Source organism: Cucumis melo, chromosome 3 (assembly GCF_025177605.1).
Source record: "Cucumis melo cultivar AY chromosome 3, USDA_Cmelo_AY_1.0, whole genome shotgun sequence".
Lineage (NCBI taxonomy): Eukaryota > Viridiplantae > Streptophyta > Magnoliopsida > Cucurbitales > Cucurbitaceae > Cucumis > Cucumis melo.
Window position 1 is genome coordinate 30,116,039 of NC_066859.1, and position 19,745 is coordinate 30,135,783.

General features: G+C 31.5%; 2 protein-coding genes across 2 annotated transcripts; both read left to right on the top strand.

Annotated features, from left to right (window-relative positions):
- Positions 1–425: 425 nt before the first annotated feature.
- LOC103487814 (uncharacterized) lies at positions 426–2,968 on the top strand. The gene is made up of 5 exons (XM_008446300.3): positions 426–905; positions 977–1,104; positions 1,192–1,304; positions 2,095–2,280; positions 2,638–2,968. The coding sequence occupies exons 1-5, from the start codon at positions 580–582 to the stop codon at positions 2,665–2,667; spliced, it is 783 nt and encodes a 260-aa protein (XP_008444522.1). The 5' UTR covers positions 426–579; the 3' UTR covers positions 2,668–2,968.
- Positions 2,969–14,925: 11,957 nt separating this feature from the next.
- On the top strand, positions 14,926–18,702 carry LOC103487813 (AP2-like ethylene-responsive transcription factor ANT). Its single transcript, XM_008446299.3, has 9 exons — positions 14,926–15,566; positions 15,648–16,269; positions 16,356–16,438; positions 16,599–16,607; positions 16,702–16,790; positions 16,890–16,963; positions 17,117–17,167; positions 17,243–17,319; positions 17,512–18,702. The coding sequence occupies exons 1-9, from the start codon at positions 15,239–15,241 to the stop codon at positions 18,258–18,260; spliced, it is 2,082 nt and encodes a 693-aa protein (XP_008444521.3). The 5' UTR covers positions 14,926–15,238; the 3' UTR covers positions 18,261–18,702.
- Positions 18,703–19,745: the final 1,043 nt, after the last annotated feature.

Consider the following 19,745-nt stretch of genomic DNA (forward strand, 5'->3'; position numbering starts at 1 on the left):
TCTTCAGTTTAAAAGTTCTAATATCTTTCCTTTACCTCTCATTAATCTTTCGAAAATATTATTAGAACAAAAATCCCGTGAGAGGTAAGTTCATAATTAGGTCTTACAACATTGTGAAAGTAACCTAAAACTTAATATTTGGTGTTACTTGCTATACCATTTCAAGTCACAATTGTCATCTAACATTCAAAAGGTTATCATTTTAAAAGTTAAACCTATAACGTCAAGAACGGTATTTGAAAAAAAGACGAACAAAATTGTCAAAATAAGCATAATATAATGTTTGTATCATCAACTTCGAAGTTAGAAGTTCGATTCTCCAACTACATATTTAATTTTTTCATAGGTAAGATTTATTCATGTAATTTTTCTTATTCTCTTTCTAAAATGCAAAAGAAAACCAAAACCAATTAAGAAAATAATTAGTTGTATATGAAAAAAGTTAAGAGGTTGTGTCGATGAAATAGAAATAGAAATAGAAATAGAATATAGAGTTCATTTCCAAAATCACTTTGTCAATATTTGTGGTCTAAGGATAACAGAAGTAGTGGAGAGGGTGGTGAGCGCGGCAAAGCAGAAATGTTGCCTCTGACCCAAGCTCCGGCCGGAGTTCTACCGGCGAGAAGGTTCTCACTCTCCACAATTCCCTCTCTCAAATTCTCTAACCCTAATCCTTTTCGACGCTCTAAATTTATTCCAAGAAGAAATCCTACCAAACCCCTTAATATCACTCTTTCCAAAGCCGAAGGAACCGTCGATTCCACCAAACAGGCTCTCTCCAACTCTCCTACTCCGCCTCCTTTCCCCACTGACCAAACTGTCTTCGTCGGCGATGAGAATGTTCCTTTGGAAGGTGTAATTCAGTTCGATAAGCCCAATACGTCTTCTCGTTTGAGCAAATGGGGGTAATTCTCACGATTCCTTCGTTTTTTATAAATTTATTGTGAATTTTGCTTATTGTATTTGTTTTCTTCAGCCGCGTAGCTCTCCTCGCTGGTGGAGATGTATTGGCCTTGCTTTTGTTCTCCTCAATTGGAAGATTCAGCCATGGATTACCTGTTTTTGATTTCGAGACATTGCGCACGGCTGACCCTTTTATTGCTGGTATGCTTGTTTCTATTCCATAGTTTGAAGTTGAGGCTTTGGTATTTTCTTTTTCCTCTACAATTCATTGATTCCGGATTATTGTAGGTTGGTTTCTAAGTGCTTACTTTCTCGGAGGTTATGGAGACGATGGTCGTGGTATAAATGGCTATTCCAAAGCTGTTATTGCCGCTTCTAAATCATGGGCTTTGGGAATTCCAGTAAGTTCATTAGCCTTTTTGTTTGTTCTGAATTCGAAAGGTGAACTGGTTTTGGTAGAATTCTTGTTGGAATTTGGAAAAGCCAAGCTTCATCAATAAAGGCTAGAACTTTTTGGCTTTGCCAATTACTTCAAACCACATTCCTTCCAGAATTTTCATGTTTAGTACTTGGTTATTTTTACTGCTTTGGAAAAAGTTTAGAAGTACTTTGAGGTTCTTTGTTAGAAAAAAAAAACACGTGGAGTGTTTTTTAGTCCATTATAAAGTGCTTTGGAAAAACTAGAATCGCTTCAAGATGTTTTGTGATCGAGTATTTGTAAAGTGTTTTTACACACTGGAAAAGGCACTTAAAAAAATATGTAGAAGGACCATCAGTATAGTTTATCATTGTACACATATTTCTAAAATACTTGTGATTGAAGAACTTCTGGTTAAAGTAGCACACTTCCAAACAAGAGACAGTCTCTAATCCTTGGACGAAAGGTTCGTCTGCTGAAAACAATGGGTTCCTCCATTTTAACAAAGGCTAGAGTTGGATTGTTCAGATTTAAGTACCATTATACATTTATTCTAAGACCAGTGACAAACAAATTCATGTTTTATTGTTTTTTTAATGTTCATTTGATGATTTGATCTTGGATTGCTCTTATGGATATGGATCTTAACTTATGATAGATAATGCTTTCATGATGCTTATTCCCTGGTCGTCATATAAATCCCAAAGTCTGGAATTATAGATGAGCTTATCACAGCTGGAAATATAAATATTTTCTTTGTATGCCTACTGCAGCTAGGCCTACTTGTTCGGGCTGCAACATCCGGCCGTCTTCCGCCTTATACTTTCATAGGAGTAACGATGGGAAGCACGGCTGTTTTGCTCATTGGATGGAGAGCAATTCTGTATAAAGTTTTTCCAGTCAGTAACGGCAAGAAGAATGATGTATATCGCCGTGGCAACCCATTTGAACTATTTGAGGTGTGGAAGCTTTTTCACAATCGATATCCAAATTTTGCAATTCTATTTATGCCATTCCTTACCATGCATGTTTCTTTGAAAACTGGTTATTTCTATCTTGAACTTCCTATCCTACTAACTGATCTCATGCGATGCGACAAGTTGGACCATCACCGTTGAAATGCTTGTCGATAAATTTTTCATTAGCTTAGGTTACAGTTGAATGTCCGAAAACTCTTCTCTGCATCTTGACAAGAACATGGCTGCGTCGTTTTCATTATCTTCTGCTGTGTGCGTTCCCATTTGACTTGTTTGCATTTAGTACTTTGTTCCTGCTTTTGGTTTACTTAATCCTAACAGAGAAATTATCTGGTGCAGTTGTTGACATCATTGGTGAGAAGATGGTGATGATGGACAAACATCCCCCATTTGCCTGTATCATAGTTTGTGATTTAAAGGGACCTTATAAACTAACTGGTAAGAGTCCTAGAATGAAGAAGAAAATAGCCAAGAAACTTTGAAGATATAGCAGTGGAAAACTTTTTTCTGGACCAAGCCTTTTGTTGGACTACTGGTGAATATTATTTTGGATCACCTGTGAGAGTGACTTGTAAATTTTAAGATGATTGGCCAATCTTTCTCAATGTAATGTTATTGTGACAAGACAACTCCTTGTTTGGGTTTTAGATTGTGACAAATATCTTCATCACCTCCTCTTATTAGCTTTCATATGGCATGACCACAAAATGTTAGTGACAATTGTTAGGTCGAGATTAATTTCATCTTTTAATTTTCTTAACCACGTGACAAGCTCCGAAATATTGGATTTTTTTTTTTTTTTTAAATTTTCTCTCAACTATGAATTCACACCTCTTAATTGATTAAATGGATATGGGCCGCTTATTTGAATAACTATCATTGGGATTTGCTTTTAGATTATGATGAATTGATGGTGACTACTGATTTATCCTCAACTAATTGATAGTTGCTTAATAGATTATAATTAATCAATCTGTATTGTTTTAAGTCGATCAATGGCATAACATGCTGATACATAATTATATCAACCCCTCTCGGTTGTTTCTCAAGAAATTGGGCCCAAGTCTTTTCTCGAAGTTGGGCCGTTCACGTTGTATGGGCCGATACGCGTTTTTAGGGCTCATTTTCGTAGTTAACGTCTTTTGTTGGGCCGGTAAGCGTTTTTGAGGGTCCTTCGTAAGGTATATCATTGCCAATACACTGAAATGTCGTTGGTCTGTGAACCTAATTGTTACCTTTGCAATTGTTTCTAATTTATTCAAGTGTTAAAGTGTGATAGTCTCGATACTACACCAAGTAAGGATCTTTTATGTAGTTCAATTCAAAAAGGGTAGAATCGAGCCTGTTAAAGTGAAGGGATGAAAATGAATATTAATAGATGGTCGTTAACATCACATTACTAATTATTTCATTAAATACTTCGCAGCATTAGTTGTATACTTACCGTTCATGTTTAGATCCATTAATACCAACTTCCATTACTCTGTTTCAATGACAACATTTAATGATACGTTTAGCTTTTAATGATCATAAATCATTCAGCAATGTTAAATTTGAATTCATTCTTTTTAATTAACTGTTGTATACACCATACATGTTTGGCCAGGTATACTATGAAATTAACCACACATATAACCCTCGCATGAATGCATAGAGATTGCGTTTCCATAATAAAAACATATATATATGCTATGTAGATGTTTGGTTTGGTTATAAGGCGTGAAATAGACAAAACCATAGTACAGAAAATATATAAACCAAAAAAGGAAAAAAAAAAAAAAAAAAAAAAAAAAAAAGGGAAGGTGAAAAAAACACAATTATAATAAGCTTCAGTTTATGTATGGAGAGATTGGATTGTTGCTATTTGAAATGAAATGATGTTTGTATTTTTGTTTTAAAGAAAAAGAAAAAGAAAAAGAAAAAGAAAAAGAAAAAGAAAAAGAAAAAGGAAAAGGGATTGATTGGAAAAGATAGAAGAGAGACTGGTTCCGTTTAAGCTGTCTGTAGCCGCAGCCACAGCCGCAGCCTCAGACTCATTAATTTCATCTGTGTTTTCCCATTGCCCTAAACCCTGTCCCATCCTCTCCCTCTCCTCTCCTCTCCTTCCCTTCCCTTCCCCTCCCTTCCCCCCAAAATCTCCCTTTTACCCTTTCTTCATTTAAAAAAAAAAAAAAAAAAAGAACAATTTCCAATCACCGTTGACCATTGCATCATTATCATCATCATCAAGAAGGAAGATCATGAAGAAGGAAGCATCATGTGGGTATGATCACGTAATTATTTATATATTCACATATTACACTCAATCTCTCTCTCTCTCTCTCTCTCTCTCTCTCTCTCTCTCTCTCTCTCTCTCTTTTTGTGGTCCTCCACACCCTTATATCCTCTGCACCTCACCCACACACAATCAAAATACATCACTAAAATCTTGCTTCAGATTCTTCTATTCATTTTCACTTTCACAAATTATACCAACAATTTATGTATTATTTATTAATGATAGTACCAAGTTTCTCAAAATAATCACTTCTTGGGTTTCTCCCTCACTCACCAAACCAATATCACCCACCAAATACCAACAAAACAACAAACCCCTAATTCCTTAATTTGGTCAAATCTTTTCCTTATTCTTTGCCTCCTAACTCTCATTTACTGCTCCGCATTTTTTCCTTACATAATATATATAATTCCATTGCCTCCCCAGGAAGAAAATCTATTGCAATGCATAAGTGGGACCTTCTGAATGACATGAGAGCTATGTTCAAAGTACACAACATTATGTTGTTATTGTTGATAAATATGATTGTTAGAGGGTTTAAGCTGATATTTAAAAGATGCATAAATTACTGATTAGCTTGTTATATTGTTAACCAAACATGTGTTGAAAATATAGATGACTTACTTCTCTCACGTTACTAATTGGGATATAATCTCATGGTATCAACTTGGTTCACATGTGGATGGTTTCACGTTGGAAGGAAGAAACATCTCGCGATATTTAAAATGACAGCGAATTGCTGATGTATTCTTGATTAACTAGGTTTGAAATAAAACCAAATGTTTTCTCGTAATAAATTTTTATATATTTGTTTTAGTTTTTTAAGAAAAAGAAGAGTCCTTAAATTACCTTCCATAAAAAGCAAGGTTTTCTTCATGGCTATCTTCCATTTAAAAGCAATGAAAATGGATAAAGATGGGATCTTTCTTTTTATTTTATATATTATACTGTTTGAGGGTTGTACGTAAAAATATAATTATATAGTGAGTGATGAGAATAATAATAATAATAATAATAGTTGGAAAAACAAAAGTAAAAGTTAAAAAAAAAAAAAAAAAGAAGAGTAAAAACAAGCATACATGATCCAGGTCTGTGTGTAGGAAAGAGACGTATGCTTTGAATTTCTTTTTGTTTCAGAACCTCTCTGCTATCCCTCTTTTAATTAAAAAACAAACTTTCACACACTTTTACCTAAATAATACAATATACAGCTTCCCACAACTTTATACACTAATACATACTTCACTATTAGTGAGTTAACTTTAAACATGAAAAGAGGAAAAAAAAAAAACAATCTTCATCGAAGAAAATATATCCTTATTACAGATTCAATGACAGTACAATTTTTGTTTAGGATCTATATGTTGTTTGGAACGTATGGATAACAAGTTTAACACATTTCAACCAAGTGAATACGAAGACTTGTCTAAAACAAAAAGAACATGTTTAGATTTTAACGCGTATGTCTCTATATATTAATAATAGTATTAGGTGCATGAAAAAGTTGTTAGGATAGTTTTGAAAGCAAGATTTCAAAGACTTTCATATATCTTTTAAGTGAAGAATGTGGTAAATATAAAAGTTGATTTGGGAAGGTTTGAATAAACTAAACACGCTTTTAGATACAAAATTGAAGGTTAACCCGAAAGGAAAAATACAGAAAAGAGAAGAAATGGGGGATTTTATGAGATATGTATGACAGATTTGGGATTTGTAATGTGACATGTCATTGAAGGGTGGGTTTCAGAGGGATGCTAGCCTAGAGTAGGACAGTGACAATTACAAGATGTTAAATATTATAGGATAGATAGATAGATATTTCTATTTATTAAGAAAAATATAAAGAAGTAAAGTTAATTAATTGATTAATTAGAGAGAGAGAGAAATAGGGAGGGGGGAGAGAGGCATTTAAAGAGTGGCAGAAGGGTAACAGCGAGATGTCCTTCTCTGTTAAGTACCCATCATCCGGTGATTTTCTTCACCACACTTTTCTTTTTTATTATATATTTTATTTGGAATTTTGTTCCACTTTATCTTCTCACGTGACCCTTTTTCCAACCTTCCATTAATTGTTTTCTGTCATACTTGAATGGGATGATTTGCTATTACTATTGCTTGCCCCAACTCAGGGGCTCTAAACTTTGAGTTTCTAACTTCTATTACCTCACTTTCTAAACCTTTCCATAATCCATGCAATTGGAGTTTTGTAAGCTTATGGGCTATCTAGTTTGGATTTACATGGTTTCCTAACATTACCCCCAACATCTTAGTTCCATATATCTATAATTTTTATAACATATTTGTGTGTACACTGCAAACATGTTTTTCCCCATGGCTAATTAATTTATCGGCTTAAACATTCAGATTGGTGGATTATTTAAGACAGTATAAAATTAGATGTTCTAGCAAAATCATGTTTAAAGCTCCCACAATGTTATTTACTCCCACATTTAATGTTAATGTCTTTTTTCATATTTCTAGTTAACTATCACATAGACTATTAAACATATTATATAAAATTTGTCTTTCCCGAGTGACTTTATATTAAATTTGACAAACTTATAAGTTTAAATTTTTAGGTTGACGAGTGATTTAAAGTGAAATATATATTTTAAAAATAAATTAATTATTGGATTTAAATGTAAATATTAAGTTCAATGACATAAACTTTAGTATATATTAAATCTTTGTCTTAAAAGAAAGATTAAGGTTAGGGACTAGAAAATAATAATGCTAGAAAATTAATATAAAAAAGAAAAAAGAAACAATGATCAATAAACCATAAAAGTTTGGGTATTAGATCGGTATTGAATAAAATTGAAAAAGAAGAGGGTGAAATTAGCAATTTTTATTCCTTTTAATTTTTCTCTCTTGACTTTTTTTATTATTTATTTCCCGCTAATTAATTAATTAATGTATTTGGTTGGGCTTTTGGGCCTCACCGTTTCGTCGGCATTTCAAATTTCGAAAACAATCCTCACCCCTTCCCTAACATTTATTTTATAAAAATATTTGTTAATCTATCTATAGTTATGGGATTTCGATGAAAATTAAAATTAAAAAAAAGAAAAGTATATATATATTTTATAATCATCCCTCAAAATAAAATTAAAAAAATGTTTTTGGTTAAAAATATGGCTATGCATAAAGTTTTGGACAATTACTAAATACAATTATGAAATGAAAAAATAATAATTAGAGATTAGCACAAAGTTTCCGACAATGCGCAGATTTTATATAATAAAAGTAAAGTCAAAATGGTAGAAGAAAACCTGATTGTAGGGGTCGATGTTTTTTGTCTTTTGCTTTTATCTCTATTTATCATAAAGAAACCAACTATCATTAAAATTAATACAAATTCATTAGCTTTTAGTTATTCTCTCTTTTTCTGCCTTTCATTTGCACATCACATCTCTCTCCCTAACACAAACTCTGCTCGCAGTGACAATCCACCACACCACCCATTTTTTCTTTTAACATATATCTTCTTCTTCTTCTTCTTCTTCTTCTTCTTCTTCTTCTTCTTCTAAATATTTAATGACTTTCTATTATTAAAATCCAATTTATATCTTCTGGTTTAAAATGTTTATTTAATTTTAAAAATCAAATTCCATACAAAACTTGTTCACTTTTAATTTAAAATGTTAGAGAAGGGAAAAGATGATAGTATAGCTCATTCTGATTGTTCTTTTTCCCTCGTAGAAAGGGAAATTTGAAATCTAATTAATAAGAGTAGTTATGGTTTTCTAAAAACTAATAACTTCCTAGGTTGAATTTAATCATTAATTAATATCTTATATCAAATGGAGTGAGTGATAGGAAAGGAGGCACCCATCAATATCAATTTATCACATAACCTTTAATGTAATCATTATATAAATCATTCAAAAAATTATTAAGATCACATCGGTCCACTATCGTTATACCATTGTTAATGCTATTATTATAAGGATGGATAAAGATGGCATCAAGTTAAAATAAGCTTAATATCTAATCAACTTGTATAAAAGCTTGTATTGTAAATTTTGCTAGAAGTTTGATTTTTCTACTTTATATATTATAAAATACAAGATATTTGAAATGTGGCATAGTGAAAAAAATTTAAACTTTTTATATTAATCTTCGATTTTTCTACTAAAAATAACAACGGTATATTCAATAAATCTTAAATTTAGTTATTTTTTAATCTATTACGATTAAGATCTTCTAATATTATATCCATACGATTTGTAATAACATATCTATTTTGAAAATAAAACTCTTAGACGGCTTGAATCACATTCTTGATTTCAATTTAACATTCATCTCTCAATATTAAATAAGATGACACACATCTCAACCTAAAGTGTACTTCTACTTTTGATATCTGAAGTTTCAATCTCCACATACTTTCATATTTATTTTTTTGTTGTACTACAAAAACGATTCCATTTTTTAAAAGAAGAAACTATTAAGCTTTAAGCCTTTGACTAATAAGAGCTTAAAAGCAATGATAATAACATATTTTTGAGGCTGATCCTTTTCACTGCCTACTTAATTAAAATGAAGAAAAAAAGTACAATTTTTTTCATGAATTATTTTGAATTAATGTTAAGTTTCCAGCTCTTTTTCAGTTTGAATTTATGTCAAATATTTTGCTGTACGCATGATAATTGTGTTCTGATTTCTGGGCCCAATTTAAAAGGAAAAAAAAAAAGTATCGTTTTCTCTCTATGGATATTAATAAAAATGGAAAGGAATAGAGAAAAAAGGTTTATATAAAAGACCAAGGAATGTAGAGAGCATGTTACTTATTTATAATATAAATAAATATAAGAGATCGAATATGTATAAAAACAATACTTTAACTTAATTATATATCGTATGGAATGGATAAGATTTTTCAAATCACATGTTAAAATAGAAATAACATTAAAAATTGGAACGAGTGATAATATATATATATATACACACACATATATATAATAATAATAAGAGTGAAATAATAATTGAAAAATGAAATGGAAGGAAAAGAAATAATGAGGGAAAGAAATTATAAGTGTGAAGTTGAAAAACCATCAAAAGCAGACAAAGAAGCAAAAGAAAAAGGAAGCAAAGAAGGGAGAGCACCCACCAACTATTGTCACATTTTGTTTCTTACTCAAAAGGTTGATGAAAATGAAAGCCAATAATCAAAATAGAGAGAAATGACAGTAGTAGTCAAACCCTTTTTACCAATCTCTATGCCCAAACACCCAATAATAAAAGTCATTATTCGAGTGAGACTGCTCGATAGCGTTACGTGCTACTCTAACTTCATTTTAATTAAGCTCGCTTGACTTAGTTGCATGATAATTTTGCAAATCCTCCTATCTAGCTCACTCGTAGTTGAATTAAAATGATCCAGTTTTCAATTCCCTTTTGAGGGGTTAAAAAAAATAAAAACCCAAATAATTTTGATTTGAATTGAATCAATAATGTGCCCACCAGAACGTCATGCATCATTATGTTATATTTGCATGAAAAAAAAACATAACATTCCCACTCAGAAAAGAACCTTAAACAGAGTTGGTGGACAGCAGAAAAACACTGAAAATTTAATGTATATAAATTAATTATTAAAAAAGAAGGATATAAAAAAGAGTGAAAAAAAAAAAAAGAAAGAAAGAAAGAAAGAAAAGCTCTAGAAAAATCTGTAAAATTTTATTACGTTGTCCCTATCATTCGCAACATAAAAGCAGACAGTAAAGTAAAAGAGATTTTGACCATTTAACAAAGGAAGGAATATATGAAACAACCCAGAAAAACCCTAAGCTTAATTATCGTTTCTTTTAACCCAAAACAACTATTTACTTGACATTTATATGATCGGTTTCGAAGCATACACACGAAGGTTTATACCATAAGATAGATAATTTATAAATTAATTACGCTTTTATAAACATATGTAATTTAAACCATATATCTGTTGTCTTTTATTTGGGTTTTAACTTAGAAGACAAACCTTCCTATCAAATAGTTAAAAATAATAATAACAGTAATAAAGCTTACATATCTTTCAAACGCAGAAATTTATATGATAACTGTTTGATTTTGAAAAAAACTTACCTTTCAAACTTATGATATTCACTTTCTATTTTTAAAAATAAGCTAAAAAAAATAGATAAAAACACACAACAAGATAATTGAAAAAGAAACAAGAAAATTTCAAATAGAAAATTGTTTGGAACGAACTTAGATTCCATACATATTTATCACTTTTGATACAAAGTTTGGCTAAGCATGTAAAAAAGAAGTAAGGTCGAAACTTCCGTATAGAGATTACTAATTACTTCCATTTTTTGTAGTATGAGTAGTCGATTTAAAAAGTTTGAGGATATAACTTTTTTTTTTACATGTTTTCTTAAGTCTCCTCTACATTCTCTTTGACGACTTTGAAGCTCGTCACACTCAATGAGAAAACAAAATGGTTAGGAAACGGAAGGATAATTAAGATGAAAATAGGGAGAAGGGAGGGAGTTAAATGAAAAAGGAAAGGAATAAAAGAAAAGAGGAAAAAAGAGAGTTTGTTTTGGGGGCCATTTTTCCTCATCATATTTGGAATATTTCAACTTTGAAGCATATTGGAGGACCCAATTTCCTCTTTTTGTCTCACAAGCAGGTGTTGACTACCCACACCCATTTTGCTTACAATAAAGCAAAGGGAGTTTCTGTTCTTTTCAGCTCTATATATATTAAAATCCTATTTCACAAAAATAATGGCACTTACAATCTCAAATTCCCAAAAAACACTTTTTTTTCTTTCTTTAATACTATGTAAGATTGGAATTTATCAAACTTAGAACCTGAAACCACAGCTTTTGGAAATTCTATTTTATTTATGAATATTCCATTTAAAGTAAATGCATTTGCTTTTATCCCAACAAAAAAAAAAAAAAAAAAAAAAAGTAAGTGGTGGTATATACAGAATCAATTATTGGGTTTGTATTTCGAAATAAGTGTCCTGTGTAGTGTGTATGCTTTCTTTCTTTCTTTATTTTGCCTTCAAGAATCCGACACACCCATTATTATTATTATCCATTGTTTTATTTAGTTTAGTTTCGTTACTTTTAAATTGGAAGGAAACATTATATTTGTAATTTTAGCTCACGTAAGTCTGCATATTTGGTTGAATATAAATGATCATATCACATCATGTTCTTTCACCAGATTCTTATAAACTTTTAGCACAAAAAATTACTCACATTGACCTTTCCTCTTTATACCTTGGAAATAATATGTTATGCAAATTATCTTGTTAAATACAGTGTAAAATTTGACTAATGGATACCACACATATGTATTATCATATTGGTTCCTTTGTTCAATCAAAATAATTGTGAAATAAACATTTTTATTTTAACTAAAATTTTATTGTGGTACATCTTTATTTATTTATTTATCTATCTATCTTTTTATACTAATTTGGGATTCAGAAACACACAAACATTCAAGATAATACTGATGGTACGATGCAACAATTATTATTAGAAAAAAAAAAACTTTTATTTTATAGTGTGAATTATGTAAAATAGGATCGAAATTGTGAGCCACAACTTTGAATAAGTTGTCAATTATGAGGTTGAAACGTTTACTTTTATCTTATCCAACCAAAGACAAAATCCAAATAGTAAAAGTAAATAAATAAAAGGTTAAATTCATCTTTTTAACCATATTTAAGGTAACAAAAAATCGATATTAGAATTGATACTACAAACCCTACTCGATTGTGCTATGATTTCTTATTGCATATCTCAATACTTAATTCAACACATTCAAAAAGTGAAACCAGCTAAATATTAACTTCTTTTAATGTTTATGGAATATTTAGATACTACATGCCAATGCCACTGTACTGAATGACTTTTTTTTTTTTTTTCTTTCCCTAACTATGTGTTTTCTCTTTTAATTTAATTAATAATTAAAATATCGATGTCGATTTTTTAATGTTACAAATATATCGGTAGACATATTAACATATATTTTGGTAAGTAAAAGAAATATTAAAAACTACAGTAATCTCACAAAAAATGGTAGTGAGAAAAAATGTAATTAAATTTTTGCTTCTTATTAATTTGTTGTCAATAGTTTGATTTCTTTTTATTCTTAAACGAAAACCCTAAAAACTATTCAAATTAATAGGAGGTTTTTTTTAACCCTCGGAGTAAGTTGTAACCCTTGGAGTAAGTTACAAATATCGTTATTCCTTTTCGTAACTCAATTAAATAGACGTTTTGTAAGAACTATTATATATAAAAATGAACTAAGATATTTATAAAATATCATAATCTAATTATAATGGAAAACAATAGATCAAGATAAACTATTATATGTATCTATTAATTTATCTTAATTTATCGATTTATTGCTAAAATTGTAATAATTTACTATATATGTGGATATTTTAAAAAATATTGTTATTTAAAATAACTTTATTATTTTAAGGTGTTTACAGATATTTCTAAAAGACATCAGAAAATGTGTTTTAATATTATGTTGAACCCTATCTCTCAACAGATATATTGACGTGGAATAAATATTTTAATTACATATTGGGAAAAAGACAATAGATTAAATTTTTAATGGTTAAGACTTATATATTAATTAAAAATGCATGGTATTTAAGTTTTCTAAAAAAGAAACTTATGAAAAAAAGAGAGTGATTAAATGTTTGAGAATATTAAAAATCAGTTTTGTTGGTTTGAAATGATGGTTGTGTTGTATGGATATAAACACAGGATATGTTAGGTTTGGTACGATAAAGTATATCCACTAAATTGAAGGAAATGAATGTAAACTAAATTGATAGGGTGGGTTGAATTATTTTGTATAGATACTGTTAAAAGTTGGAGTTACAGTCCCCATAATCAACTATTTGGTTGTTGGACCAGTAAAGATAAAAAAAAAATAATAATAATAATGATGTGGAGATTTTTATAATAAAGAAGACGAAAATGGTTGGTGCAATGGGGTTGAATAAATTGTCAAAAGGCAATAGATGAAAACATTACGTCTTTTTCCATGTTGGGTATTATTTAGTCCATGTTTTTTTAGAGAAAAAAGAAAAATGAAATTTGGGTCCAAAACAATTAAATTAAATTAAGAAAAGAAAAAGAAAAATTACTCTTTTTTTTTTTTTTTTTTTTTTTTTTTTCCATTATATTGGACGCAGGTGACAGCATAACAAAGTCAGCCAGCTTGGGGTGACCACCACACACACACACACACACGCAAAAGAAAGAGTAAAAGGACCCTCACGGAGAAACCAAACCAACGGTGGGCGATTAGGCTGTGACCATGTTACAGTACTCACAGGCCAGGGTTCACCATTTTGGCTTTATTTGTTTTCAAATTTAATTTTGGTGTTTTAAGGAATAGGAAAAAACAAATATATATATATATATATAATTAATTAATTTAACATCCTTTGTCTGTTTAAATTTTGCAGAGTGTGGGTGTAGTACTGTGAAACTGTATGTATGAAGAGACTGGATGGAGGGTGTGGCCAGATATGTTCTGCCCTTCAAAATCTAATCCAATTTCTACTCTCTCTCTCTCTCTCACTTTCTTTCTTTCTTTTTGGTTAGCTCTGCTCTCTATTCTGTCTCTCATTATTTAGTAACATAGTAATACTCATAATCGTTATTATATTACTGAGTTTTGTGTTAAAGCTAACCTAATCATGTTTAAAAAAACAAAGTAGGTTCGAAAAATCTCAAAACGCTTTCCTAAGTGTGATGTAATTGTGTGTTTACTCAATCAAATTAGAATCATTAGAATTGAGAAATCTAAAAAGTTGTACACTCTTGAGACAACTCGTTTCTTTTTGTTAAATGTATAACTTATAACTTTAAACAATCAAGTACGGGCTAACTTAAGTTATGTAGGGATATTATCATTTAGTTTATATTTTGAATTTTTCCTCTTATGAACATATCTAACACATTCTTAATAAATCATATAAATTTGTGTGTTGGTTATTACTTGTTTAATAGCTTTTTCTTTCATGTTAAATAATTGTCCTCCCTAATATTAGATAACCACAAAAATAAATAAAATTACATTCGAAACGAACACACTGTCAAAAAACAGTTTTGTTGAATAGATATAAAAAATTTAAATATAGATTCAAAAAAGGTTGAAATTTTTTGTTTTTGATAGAGAAATGGGAGGGTGGGGTTGAAAGGAAAAGTAAAAGACGTGGTGTTTCTCAAAATATACACAGATCCCTATGGAGTGCAGGGATGCTACCCAACATTTGCTCATTTTGCCCTTCCTTCCCTTCAAATTCCATTCTCTTTGTTTAACTTTAAAACACACCCCTCCTCTCCTCTTTTCCTTCTTCCTTCTCTATTCTTTACTCTCAGTCCTTCAACTACTTCTTATTTCTCCAAACCCCCCCAACACATTTTTTTTTAAAAACTTTTATGCTTCTTCTTCTTCTTCTTCTTCTTCTTCTTCTATTCATTCTCATTTTTCCTCTCTACTATTGAAACAAGGAGAACTTAGAATTTAATTAAAAGGGTAGCAGAAAAAAAAAAAAGTATAAGTATACAGTTAGCTGTTGTTGTTTGTTTTGTCCCCCAATGATTAAATTGGGTTCTTGCAGCTAGGAAAAGAAAAAAGAAAGAAGGGGAAGAGAAAATGAAGTCCATGAATGATAATGAGGATAGTAACAACAATAATAACAATAACAATAATAGTTGGTTAGGATTCTCTCTTTCTCCCCACATGAAAATGGAGGTTTCTTCTTCTGATCATCCATATAATCAACACCATTCTCATCACTCTGCTTCGAATCCTTTTTACTTATCTCCTCACTTCAACAGCAATAACACTGAAATCTTTTATGGGATTCCTGATAATTCCTCTCTTCATCATCACTCTGCTGCTGCTTCCCTCTCTGTAATGCCTCTCAAATCCGATGGTTCACTCTGTATTATGGAAGCCCTTTCAAGATCTCAAACTGAAGGTTCTCCTTTTTTGGGTTTATATATAAATATTGTTTATCATTTTTTGTTTGTGGGTTTACTGAAATTTTTGTTTTTGATAGGGATGGTGCCGAGTTCTTCACCGAAACTTGAGGATTTTCTTGGTGGTGCAACAATGGGAGATCGTGGTGGCTATTTTAATCAAAATGCTGAATCTGAATCCGACAGGGAACATTCTTTTGACCTTCTTCAAAGACCCATTAGACATAATCAACAGATTTTAATTCAAAATTCCAATCAATATTATTCTGGGTTACTTCCTTCTTCCATTGGAATTGGAACTTGTGATCCCCAAATTCTTCCTCCTGATGACGACGGAATCCCTTGCTTTAGAAACTGGGTTTCTCGTTCTCACTACTCCGCCACCCATAATACTCTCGAGCACCACATTTCCGGCGGCGATGGCGGCGGCGGCACTCTTATGAATGAAAGTAATGGTGGTGGCTCTGCTTCTATTGGCGGAATGAGCTGTGGAGAATTACAGTCGTTGAGTTTGTCGATGAGTCCAGGTTCTCAATCGAGCTCGTTCACGACTTCCGGTCAGATCTCCCCTACTGGAGGCGACGGCGCCGCCGTGGAAACTAAAAAAAGAGGCCCCGGAAAACTCTGCCAGAAACAACCCGTTCATCGTAAATCCATCGATACTTTTGGTCAAAGAACCTCCCAATATCGTGGCGTCACCAGGTTTTTTCATTACTATTTTTCCCTTTTTAACCATTTATAAATTAATTTCAAGTTGTTTTAATCATTTTGTTAAACAAATATCGTAGACATAGATGGACGGGGAGATATGAAGCTCATCTGTGGGATAACAGTTGCAAGAAAGAAGGGCAAACCAGAAAAGGAAGACAAGGTTTGTAATAATAAAAACAAAAACCCATTTAAAATTTTTAAATTTAATACTCTTTTTCCAAGAGCTTCCATTTTGGTTTCACTCTCTTACTCGTTTATTTTTCTTGTTATGGTCCATTCTTGATGGGAATGCCATTTCAATTTCAACTATGTCATTACAGTGTATCTTGGTAAGTTTCATTTTCCATGAAGCTTAGTTTATTTAAAATGTTATTTCATATTGAAACTTACACAAAACTTGAACTTAATTATTTAAATTTGAAGGAGGATATGATATGGAAGAAAAGGCTGCAAGAGCTTACGATCTTGCCGCCCTCAAGTATTGGGGACCCTCTACTCATATTAACTTTCCGGTAAGGTCCTATCATAATTTTTCTTCATAGTGATTAAAAAGAATAAATCTTTAATATGATTAATTAATTCTTTTTTTTTTTTTTTTTTTTGTTTGGCAGTTGGATAATTATCAGACTGAACTAGAAGAAATGAAGAATATGAGCCGCCAAGAATATGTTGCCCACTTGAGAAGGTAAAATTTCAAGTTTGGTTTTTTTTTTATTCATCAGCATCATCATCATCATCATCATCTCATGATCCCCTTTTACTTTTTTTCTTTTCTTTTCCCTATCTGTTTCTGATTTTGTTCGTAATCGTATATTCCTTTGGGTTTTCTTTTTTGCAGGAAAAGCAGTGGCTTTTCAAGGGGGGCTTCAGTTTTCCGTGGTGTCACAAGGTCCTTTTCTCTTAATCATAAAGCTTAATCATTCATTAATTTGTCAGTTAATGTGATTAATTGTTTCTTAAACAGACATCATCAACATGGAAGATGGCAAGCAAGAATCGGTAGAGTTGCTGGAAACAAAGATCTTTATCTTGGGACATTTAGTGAGTTTTTTTTTTTTTAATTTTTATTGAGACATAAATTGCTTCATGAGTGATTAAATTTTTGTATAGGAATTAATGTGTTGTCGGAACAGAAAGTCTCTAAATTCCAAAATCTTTGTATGTATGTGTGTGAATGAATGCAAGATTTTGAAATTAAAGTAGTGGTGTCATTAAATGTAAAATTATTGTCAGGCACGCAAGAGGAAGCGGCTGAGGCTTATGACATAGCAGCAATCAAATTCCGCGGTGTAAATGCTGTCACCAACTTTGACATTTCCAGATATGATGTCGAGAAAATCATGGCTAGTAATACTCTACTGGCAGGCGAGCTGGCTAGAAGGAACAAGGATGTCGAACCAAGCAACGATTCGTCAATTGTTCCCTACGACTCCTCCGTTGTGTCAAATAACAATGGTGGGATTGGGATTGGGATGGAAATAAATCCCGACAACACCGCAAATGGTAATGCTAATGATTGGAAAATGGCATTGTATCAAAACCCATCACACCACCAACAACAGGCAGCTGCCGCTGCTTGTGTTGCTGACTCTTTGGATAATCATCACAGCAAGTCGATGGCTATGTCGGGCAGTTATCGAAATGCGTCGTTTTCGATGGCATTGCAGGATTTGATCGGGATTGAATCGTTAAGCGCTAATACTCATGGGATTGAAGATGATGTGAGCAAACAAGTGACGCATTTTTCGAATTCGTCATCGTTGGTGACGAGTTTGAGTAGCTCGAGAGAAGGTAGTCCTGACAAGACAAATGTGTCAATGACGTTTGGAAAGGCGCCACCCATAATGGCATCAAAGCTAATCGGTGCAACAAATGGAGTTGGAGTCGGGTCTTGGTATCCTTCCCCACAGCAGCTGAGGCCAACAGCAGCAGCCATTTCCATGGCACATTTGCCTGTTTTTGCAACATGGAATGACACTTGAGAAAAACAAAACCCTTTTTCTTTCCCCCTTGATTAACTTTGCATTTTAGTTTCTTTTAAATTTTGGTTTTTGCATGAAGGTGAAATGAAAAGAAAGAAAGCGAGGAAAAACTTATGATGATGTCTAGGGGGCAAGAAAAGAAAAAAAAGAACCAAAGGGATGGGTTTTGAGAAGATAGAATTTTGATTACAATCCCTTTTTTTTTTTCTAAGTTTGTCAGTGGGAGAAAGTGGGGTAAAGAATAGGAATCAGTAGGGTCCAATTTCTGTGTCTGTAATCCATCTTTTTTTCAAACCAAACCTCTTGGCTCCTCTTATTTTGCCAATGAAAGCAAAAGGAAAAAGAAATTGAAAGAATTTTGTGGTAATGAAAGAAAAAAAAAAAGAAAAGAAAAGAAAAGAAAAGAAAAGAAAAAATGGGGAAGTAATGATTAAATTCTCAATGATTTGATGTTAGTGAAATTTAAAGTGGATGATTAAAATAAAAAAAAAATAACAATAAACAATTGGCCAATCACTCATCACTATATACTCTCTATTCTAAGTACAAAAATATTTGGCCAATAATAATGTAAAAGAAAAGAGTTGGGCTTTGCCTTTGCCTTTGCCTTTGCCTTTGCTCAATAATCTTTTTGCATTACATCATGATTACAATCCTCTTCCTTTATTACAATAATTTGCTTTCCCAAAAGGCAACGAGAGAAAGAATGCAAAACATTCCCCATCTCTTCCACTTGTGTCCTTTTATACACAATTGTTTTTTTTTTTTTTTTTTTTTTTTTTTTTTTTAAAGATTATTTCTTCTTAGTGCTAATTAGTTATTGATTTAATTTGTCTGATTTAGAGTAAACTTTGGTGCTTTAATTTTCTTTCGGCTCAAATCCCACTTACTAATTAATTAGCAGATCCCTTTTAGCAAAAGCTAACCCATGTCTTGGTGTGGATGTGTTTGTGTAATAAAATTGTGATGATAATAATAATAAAACTATAGTTATTGGTATTATTATTAAATGCGATGTGTATACACGTGTAAGAATGAAATCTGAAAAATATTGTTAAAGAATGATTGGTGGGCAAGAAAATGTTGGCGCAAATCCGGGAAAATTGACAAGTTAGAAACAAATTTTCTTGGGTGGCTTAGGGTTTAACTGATAGCAACAATGGGCTGTCTATCTATGCCTTTCATTTTTACTCTTTCCCTTATAAAATAATACAAATAAAGAAGATGATGATGGTACCCAAAATTCAAAACCTAGTTTAATACTAATCTAGCTTTCTCATTTTTACCTAATTAACCTAAACTATAATACCCTTATTTCTCTACTGTAATAAAATATTTCCAAACTTTATCGCACTTCTTACCCACATTTCATAAATGTTACGAAACTAATTTTGGAGAGTATAAGTCTTTTTAAGATGTCGGATTAAAAAACTAAATGAATGTTTTTCTAGATTATGTTTAAAACAACTTACTTTTCGTCCAAAC